At 37.9% G+C, this 8,663-nt stretch overlaps 2 protein-coding genes across 2 annotated transcripts; one reads left to right on the top strand and one right to left on the bottom strand.

The window, feature by feature from the left end:
- The first annotated feature begins 1,759 nt into the window (after positions 1–1,759).
- On the top strand, positions 1,760–5,021 carry LOC142165388 (uncharacterized). Its single transcript, XM_075223954.1, has 7 exons — positions 1,760–2,253; positions 2,340–2,452; positions 2,983–3,013; positions 3,101–3,235; positions 3,394–3,579; positions 3,993–4,521; positions 4,617–5,021. The coding sequence occupies exons 1-7, from the start codon at positions 1,760–1,762 to the stop codon at positions 5,019–5,021; spliced, it is 1,893 nt and encodes a 630-aa protein (XP_075080055.1).
- A 1,243-nt stretch (positions 5,022–6,264) lies between these two features.
- Positions 6,265–8,386, bottom strand: LOC107810043 (uncharacterized). Its single transcript, XM_016634771.2, has 6 exons — positions 8,159–8,386; positions 7,866–7,979; positions 7,524–7,773; positions 7,110–7,224; positions 6,776–6,940; positions 6,265–6,647 (listed from the first exon to the last, which is right to left on the bottom strand). The coding sequence occupies exons 1-6, from the start codon at positions 8,255–8,257 to the stop codon at positions 6,611–6,613; spliced, it is 780 nt and encodes a 259-aa protein (XP_016490257.1). The 5' UTR covers positions 8,258–8,386; the 3' UTR covers positions 6,265–6,610.
- Positions 8,387–8,663: the final 277 nt, after the last annotated feature.

The following is an 8,663-nucleotide window of genomic DNA, read 5'->3' as shown; positions in this document are numbered from 1 at the left end:
ATGTTAGAAATCATGCCTATAGGTCTCAAGTGGCTCCAATAATAGAAATCATGTTTATAGGTCTTAAAATCAACTTCACAAGTAGATACCATGCTTATAGGATATGGTCTAGTTCAACTTCTGTTATAACGAGTGTTTACATGTGTTCTTATTTGTTATCTTACCTACAAGTTTCCAACATCAGCTTTTAACAATTAGATGGCATGCCTATAGGGAACAATACCAGAAATTCTGCCTATAGATCTAAAACTAGTTTAGTTTAAACAAATCAATCCAGTTCACGATTAGTTCACTTTGAAACTAGTCTAATTAACGGTTTGTTCTTCCTAAAATGAATTCTCTCCAATACTGCTTTAATTTACTGTTAGAAAGCATGCCTATAGGAATTCAAGAGTCTGTTTTAAAATCTGCCCTGTTTTACTATATAAAACGTAGTTATCATTATTTCGCATGTAGGCAAGCCTATAGGGCATTTTCAAATCCTGTAACTCTTAAACTGTTTCTGTTCCTTAATGTTGTCCTGATTTAATAGGCTTAAAATTAGTAGGCAAAATAAACTGTCTATCTTCTCTGTCTTGATATTCACTTAAACATCATGCCTTACGATATTGTTTAACAAAAGGCCCTTATCTGTGTTTGAGTCGTGCTGCCTATGTGCATTGTTTGTGGAGGTAAACTTGAGCCTCTAATTGCTCCTTTTCTGTCTTATGTGCTAAGGTCCTAATTGTTCTTGCCTGTCGCCTTAGTATTTTCTCCTTTAAACCTTAGGAGACGTTTAGAGCTGCATATAGGTAGGGGTCCTAAATTTCCTTCATGATCATTAAGAAGGGATGGGTAACAGTACGCAATAGAGATTGCTGACCAACATGCGCTTTAATGACCACTAAAGGAGTGGGAAGGGTAGATATGGGATATGATGACTACACGCTAATGTCACATGTAACCTCTCATTGAGGAGTGTTTACCGGACATTGTGTGGGGTAATCCTATAGGCTAACCAACCTAGGACTCCTCCTTTCCCAAAATTCCTTTTGTTTAAAACTTTGTCTTATATGTATACAACTTGTTCAAAATCTTCGCCTTATTATTTGAGTTATACAACGTGCTTTACTTGCAAACAATTTGATTTAACTATTTATTTGTTGATGGACTAATTCATAAATATAAGTTCGGTCGGGACCCACAATTATGGATCGAGAGGGGTGCCTAACACCTCCCCTCGAGGTCATTTCAAGCCCTTACCTTAATCTCTGGTAATGCAAACTAATCCAAGAGTTAATCGCTCTAGGTGCCCTAACACACCATAACCCGTTAGGTGGCGACTCTTCAAATACCCAATTTTCAAAAGGAAATGAGTTATTACCCCCATGAATGTCGGAACTCGGGCTTTCTCCGTGGAGGAAAAAGGGGGGCGCGACACCAATTATGTCAGGTTCCCCATCTGGTTCTTGACAGTAAGTTTGTTAGATCATCAAAACATAAGGCAAAGATATTGAAAACCCATCATAGTTCCTATCCTATGTTAGATGGTTTTGATGATTTTACTATTCCTCCATCTCATCCATTTTATGTTCATCCATCTGACAGTTCTGGTACTCATTTAGTTTCTCCCCCTTTCGATGGGAGTGGTTTTGTCATTTGGCGTAAAAATATGCTCATTGCCCTCTCTGCTAAGAACAAATTAGGGCTTATAACTGGTAGAGTTCCCAAACCTGAATTTGATTCACCTTATTATTCATTTTAGGAAAGATACAACGACATGGATATTGCATGGATAACAAATTCCCTATCTAAAGACATAGAAAATAGTGTAATATGTTTTGACACTATCAAGGATATTTGGGTTGATATAAATGAAAGGTTTGGGACATCAAATGGTTCAAAGTATATTCAGTTACAAAGGGAAATTAGTGATGGTTCCCAAGGGTCTTTAGACATTGCCACCTATTTTATAAAACTCAGGGGACTCTGGGATGAACTAAACACTACTTATGTAGGACTAGTGTGTACATATGGGGCTTTACCAAAATTTATAGAACAACAGAAAATATACCAATTCCTCAGTGGCTTAAATGAGTCATATTCTACCTGTAAGAGTAACATTCTCATAATGCCAACACTTCCATCATTGAGCAAAGCCTATTCCATGCTCCAATATGATGAAAAGCAGAAGGAAACTTCGGCTCTTATTCCCAGTTTTCAAATGAGTCTGCCTCTTTCAATGCTTATAGCAATGCTATTCATAACAACCCTGTGCAACCCCCTGCTAGGAGTTTTACTCAAAGGTTTCAGTTTGAAAAAAAGAGAGGATCTGGTTCCTCCTCTTAATTGTCCTGCAGATATTGCAAAACGACTAGCCACATAATTGAGAAATGTTATAAGCTCCATGGGTTTCCACCTGATTTCAAGTTCACTAAATCCAAAAGATCTGTTGCTTGTGTTCAGTCTGAAGGTCACATCCAACACACATCTTATACCAATGGTCATACCAATGGGCAGTCCTCTGAAAACAATGGTCATAGGTTCAACAAAGAACAATATGAGCATCTCATGACTCTCTTCCAATAGCTGCATCCTCTTGCTATGCACCCTGAATCAACAAATTCAGAGAACATTGGGTTTGCTCATTTTGCATATGTGTTTAACCATCCTCAAGTCCATTTTGTTGCATTTCATGCATGTGTAGTGTCACATCTAGGCTCAAACCCTTGGATTCTAGATTCAGGTGCAACCAACCACATAACACCTCACAAACATCTTCTAAACAACTTAACACCACTCATCACACCTTTTCTAATAACTCTACCTAATGGATACAAAGTAAAAGTCATATTTACCGGTTCTCTACAACTCAGGACATATATGATTTTACATAATGTTCTGTTAGTTCCTTCTTTCCATTTCAATCTAATATCTATTTATAAACTTTTTGTTCAGTTCAAATGTATTACAACTCTTACCATTTCTGCCTGTATTTTATAGGGCCTTTCTCTGAGGAGGCCACTGGAAATTGGTAAAGCTGCAAATGGATTATATTTCTTACATCCAACATGAATTCTTCTACTTTGTCTGTTGGTTCAATTCTTATTTCCATTTCTAGTTCTGTTCAATGTAATGCTTCTAGTCCATCGTTTAGTGTTCTACCTGATTCTACTACTCATTGTAACACTTGTAATTCTCCTGATATTAATAAAACTTATTTGTTTTGGCATCAAAGATTGGGTCATATGGCAAGGTATCATCCAAACAAACTTTCTTCTATGAAGTCTGTCCAATGGCAAGACAACCAAGGTTGCTTTTTCCTGACAGTTCAATTCATTCATCTACTCCTTTTCAACTTGTTCATATTGACATATAGGGTCTTTATAATACCCAGACCAATAATGGTTTCAGGTATTGTTTGACCTTAGTTGATGATTTCACCAGAGTCACTTGGACTCATCTTTTATCATGCAAAAACAATGCACTTTCTGTGCTCAAGGCTTTTATTTCAATGGTTAAGTTTCATTTTAAATCTACTGTGCAAAGTCTTAGGTCTGCTAATGCTTATGAACTGGGCAGCAGTGCTGAAGCACAACAGTTCTTTTCTGAAAATGATATTTTCAATTAAACTACCAATCCTCACACTCCTCAACAAAATGGAGTTGTTGAAAGAAAACACAAACATCTTTTGGAAGTCTCTAGGGCCCTCTTATATCAATCTAAACTTCCCCTAAAGTATTGGGGGGACTGTGTCCTCACAGTCACTTATCTAATTAATAGTCTGCCCTCTATTGTACTTCAAAACATTTCCCCTTTTAAAAAATTACATGGCTATCCCCCTTCCTATGATCACTTGAAGTCTTTTGGTTGCCTATGCTATGCTACCAGCCATAAGCAAGGTAGAGATAAACTTCAACCTAGAGCTATTCCTTGTGTTTTTCTGGGGTACCCCTGTGGCAAAAAGGGTATAAACTTCTCAATCTATATTCTCATTCTACCCTTTTCTCTAGAGATGTCTTCTTCCCTGAACATATGTTTCCTTATCATCTCCCACCTTCCTCCACATTTCCTTCCCCTACATTTGATTTCACTGATGCTCCTACTCCTACTTCATTTGTTCCTTCTCCTGCACCTGTTTCTCTTTCTCCTGCACCTGTTTCTCTTTCCCCTGCACCTGTTTCTTCATCTCTTGGTGTCTTCTCTTCCCCTCATTCTTCTTCTATCCATGTTCCTCCTCCTCCTGTTCTGAGGAGATTTGGAAGGACAGTCAACCCCTCAATCTATTTTAATGATTATGTTTGCTCTTATGTTCTTCCTTCTTCGTCTGTTTCTCTAAATCCCAAAGTTTCTACTTCTGATTTGCACATGCTTGAGCCTCAATTTTACCAGCATACTGCTTCTCATTCTACTTGGCAAGAGGCCATGCTAAAGGAATTTGAGGCTCTTGAGGCCAACCATACTTGGGAATTGTCCCCTTGCCTCCTCATAAGAAAGTTATCCCATGCAAGTGGGTATACAAGATCAAGCAGAAATTTGATGGTTCTATTGAGAGGTATAAGACGAGACTTGTTATTAGGGGTGACACTCAAAGGGAAGATATTGATTACACTGAGACCTTCTCTCCTGTTGTCAAGCATACTACTGTCAAATGTCTTCTTTTTCTTGCTGTTAAGCGACATTGGACTATTTTCCAACTTGATGTCAATAATGTCTTCCTTTATGGTGATCTACATGAGGAGGTGTATATAAGGATACCCCATGGTCTTCAGATTTCTTTTTCTTCTTCTTCTTCTACCTCTCCTCTGGTTTGTAGACTCAGGAAGTCTTTATATGGCCTTAAGCAGGCTTCTAGGCAGTGGTTTTCTAAACTGTCTGATGCCTTGCTCTCCAAAGGCTACATCGCTAACAAAAAAGATTACTCCTTATTTACTAAGTCTTCTAGTGATTCTTTGGTTGTATTGGTGGTCGTTGATGATATTCTATTAGATGGTGCTGATATTGCTGAAATGACAGCCTTGAAACAGTTTTTGGATGACTAATTCAAGATCAAAGACTTGGATCTGGTCTATTACTTTCTAGGTCTTGAGGTCTCTTCTCATCCTGATGGTTATGTGATGCATCAAAACAAGTATACTTCAAACTTATTAGATGAATTAAAGTGTTCTCATTTATCTGCTGCTGCCACTCATCTAGATCCCTCAATCAAATTGTTTATTGACCAGGGTGATCTCCTCCCAGATCCCAGCCTTTATAGGAGACTAGTTGGAAAGTTAAATTTTTTGCAATACACCAAGCCTGCCCTATTCAGTTCAGCATTTAAGTCAGTTCCTACAGTCTCCCAGGGTCCCGCATATGATGGCTGGTTTACATGTTTCGAGATACTTAATGTCTGCCCAACTCAAGGAATTTTGTTGACTAATTCCCCTAATCTATCTCTCATTGCTTTTTCTGATTCTGATTGGGCTACAGGTACTTTTTCTCGGAGGTCAGTTACAAGTTATTTCATTACTCTTGGTGGCTGCCCAATATCTTGGAAAAGCAAGAAGCAGCCTACTATCTCTCTCTCCTCTGCAGAAGCTGAGTATAGGGTCTTGAGGAAGGTGGTAGCTGAGATATCTTGGCTAGTTAGACTCCTCAATGACCTTGATCTTTCCATTACAACCCATGTCCCTGTATTTTGTGACAGCCAAGCTGCTTTACACATTGCCAAGAACCTGATATTTCATAAGCGCATAAAGCATATAGAGGTGGACTGTCACTATGTTCGTGACTGCTTATCATATGGGCTGGTATCTCTCCAATTTATGCACAGCTTTGATCAACTGACAGACATCATGACCAAGGCCTTATATGGCCCCCTTCACCACACGATTTTGGGCAAGCCTGGGGTGTTTTAACCCTCCAGCTTGGGGGGGGGGTGTTAACCGAAGCCCAATTCTGCAATATAGTCCAGGCCTAACCGGGCAGCCCACTTCATGACCCAACACAAAGTTTCATCACTTTACACTTTAAATATGTATTATTTCATTAATTGATTTGTATATAAATGAGAGAAACTCTCTAGAATAAGTGAGATTTTATTTTGACAACGTAAGTTCTGAGAATAAGAAAATGGTTTGATTTCTCCTCTCCTAAATTCTAGGGTTTTACTGTCAATTTCTTCTTGCATAGCTAGATTTCTCAACCTAACAAGTTCATATCTCTGCATTGAAGGTGTACTATACTCCGTTAAATTGTACAACACATGCACTTAACTCTTAATATCAAGCATGATATGATAACTTGAAAGATAAAATGATAACCTACCATAATCGATTAAATTGTACTTTCGTGTAAAATCCTTTGCACCTCCGGTGTACAAAACTTAAGCTACTTGATTATTTGGGTATTATCTAAACCATCCAAATTCCAAAGGCATCACCACATATGTATATACTGATATGGCTACTAATGTAGCATTACAAGGCAGCTCATAATCCATGGCATTTTACACTAGTTTCCAGTAGATAGCATGTGATCGAGTACATATACATGGTTCATGTTTTACAATAAATTCTGTTGCTTATCCTGTAATTCTCTCAATTATATTTTACGCGTAGATATGCGGCTTGATTGGTTGCCCTGTTTCTCAAAGTTTTGGGATAGTAATCTGTAAAAGTCCGTCCCTGCATTGTAAAACACTCATGAATTTCAGAATTTTAATACAAATATTTATGTAATGAAACATTCCAAAGATCTTTCTTCTTGACTCAAAATAACATGTAAATGATACTAACAAGTTTTGACAACTTACACAAATTCAGCTGAAACGCTATCCTTGTTGGCATTAGTTGGAAGAGGCCAGAAAACCCGATAAGGTCCCTGTACAATCTCCCTTTTGTGATAAGACGATACGGAGTCATTCGAGCATGTTGCCACTTTCGACCATTGTGCTGAACGATTTCCAGAAACTATTAAGCTGTCGAGGACATAACACTCGTCTATTAGACCAACACGAAATCTGAATTCATCGCTGCCTCATTGCAGAAGATGCTCTTTTAAGATGAACTCTATGTAACATGATCATCCCTTATAATTAAGGGATGACTGTGGAACAAAAGACTAATGGATAATTGCAAGTTATTTACCTTTTATCACTGATTTCTACCTTTATATCATTTATATTGACACCAGGAAGTTCTATCGATACGATGTACATGCATCCAGATTCTGCAATATCCATCCTAGGAGACCATTCACTTCCTGTATTAGCAAAACAAAAAGTGAATTTTTAAACATTCTGAAGAGGCCGTATGTAACAATCCAGCCCACTAGTGATATTGTCAGCTTAGGGCCTGGGGCCACACGGCTTTAAAACGCGTCACTAGGGTCTAAGTCATGTCTACTTATATACCCAACATCTCTCCCGTGTTTTGTCAATGTGGGATTCGCCTAGGGTGTCATACTGTACCCTCGATTTCCAGAACAAAAAAGCACTACTGCAATACATTATTAATTCCAGCAAAAAACGCCAATCAAAGCAAAGCATTATCTTTGTTTACCATTGGATTGAAGTCCATTTCTTCTTTCTTTCAATTGGGAGCGCGACTTTTCATTAATTCCAGTACTTGGCCTAGCAAATTTGGGAGCTTCTGCTGCAGTTTGATTGTATTTGCAACCTTGTGCAACATACTGGAATTCTTTATTAGTAGGTCTAGAATACATTGGTCCTTCAGAAGTAATAAAACTCTTTTTTGCACAACTATTAGGCTTTAAAGGCAAGGCAGATTCAGTACTACAGCTTCCCATCCCCTACGCAAAACAATAAGAAAGAAAAGGTCGATTATCAGAGAGTACAATCCCATTGAAACTAAGGAATAATATTTCTGTTTTAATTCACAGACCTGTTCGCTTGAGTTGAGCCTCATGAAACAAGCTTGAGAACTGGAACTTTGTCGTGCATAATTCATTCTGTTATCATACCTCGGAATCGCAGAATTTAGACTACTGCTACAGCTCTGATATTAAAACAAGTGAAAATTTTAAAGTTAAGAATGCTGAAATGATCAAAGGGCAGAAGAAGGATTTTAAGAAAACAGGGGAAACGAACAATCTTATGAATTAAAGCAACTATTGTTTGGTACTAGTAATAATTTTTCTAAACGAAACAGAGTGATATATAGAAGAAGGACAGTACCATAGGAAACAGATGAGTAGCGGCGGTGGAAATATCGTCATGGACAGCTAAATGGGCAGAAATCATGTTCATTCTTCGTCTCACAACGTGACTCTCCATTTTTTCTCTGCTTCTTCAAACACACTGAGTACAGAGGTGAGTTTCTGTGTGAATATAGAATAGATACTGATATTCTTCGCAGACGTGGGATTTTAAGATGCAGGATTTTGGATATGGGCAGATTTTTTTCTGGTGTGCAATTGTACTTTTTGGTTGAAAAGATCTCATTCCAAAAATATCGGCACTTAGATGCTACGGTCTTTGTATTAACGTCATTTTCTTGGCATTTGGCGGCATCTATATATGTGCAACTATTGTTTTGGGCAGCTTCGGCCTGGATATTTTTCCTTTCTTTTGTTTTTTTTCCTTAGTATATTTAAAGATGGTAAAGATGACTGATTTAACACGATTTGAATACTAAGTTGGACTTGGGAATTGTCTTTAGGCATGTACAATACACTTCATT

This window comes from Nicotiana tabacum, chromosome 10 (genome assembly GCF_000715075.1).
Source record: "Nicotiana tabacum cultivar K326 chromosome 10, ASM71507v2, whole genome shotgun sequence".
Lineage (NCBI taxonomy): Eukaryota > Viridiplantae > Streptophyta > Magnoliopsida > Solanales > Solanaceae > Nicotiana > Nicotiana tabacum.
Note: the sequence above shows the minus strand (reverse complement) of the source record. Positions and strands in the feature narration are given on the sequence as shown.

Bases quoted from the DNA above. Each gene is read 5' to 3' on its own strand.
- LOC142165388 (XM_075223954.1), top strand. From the start codon at position 1,760: ATGGATATTGCATGGATAACAAATTCCCTATCTAAAGACATAGAAAAT. The intron at 3,014-3,100 runs GTAAAGCTGCAA...TTCCATTTCTAG, and splicing joins GAGGAGGCCACTGGAAATTG to TTCTGTTCAATGTAATGCTT. The intron at 3,580-3,992 runs GTTCTTTTCTGA...CCTTTTCTCTAG, and splicing joins AGCAGTGCTGAAGCACAACA to AGATGTCTTCTTCCCTGAAC.
- LOC107810043 (XM_016634771.2), bottom strand. From the start codon at position 8,257: ATGGAGAGTCACGTTGTGAGACGAAGAATGAACATGATTTCTGCCCAT. The intron at 7,774-7,865 runs GTCTGTGAATTA...TGTTTTGCGTAG, and splicing joins GGCTCAACTCAAGCGAACAG to GGGATGGGAAGCTGTAGTAC. The intron at 7,225-7,523 runs GTAAACAAAGAT...TTGCTAATACAG, and splicing joins AAATGGACTTCAATCCAATG to GAAGTGAATGGTCTCCTAGG.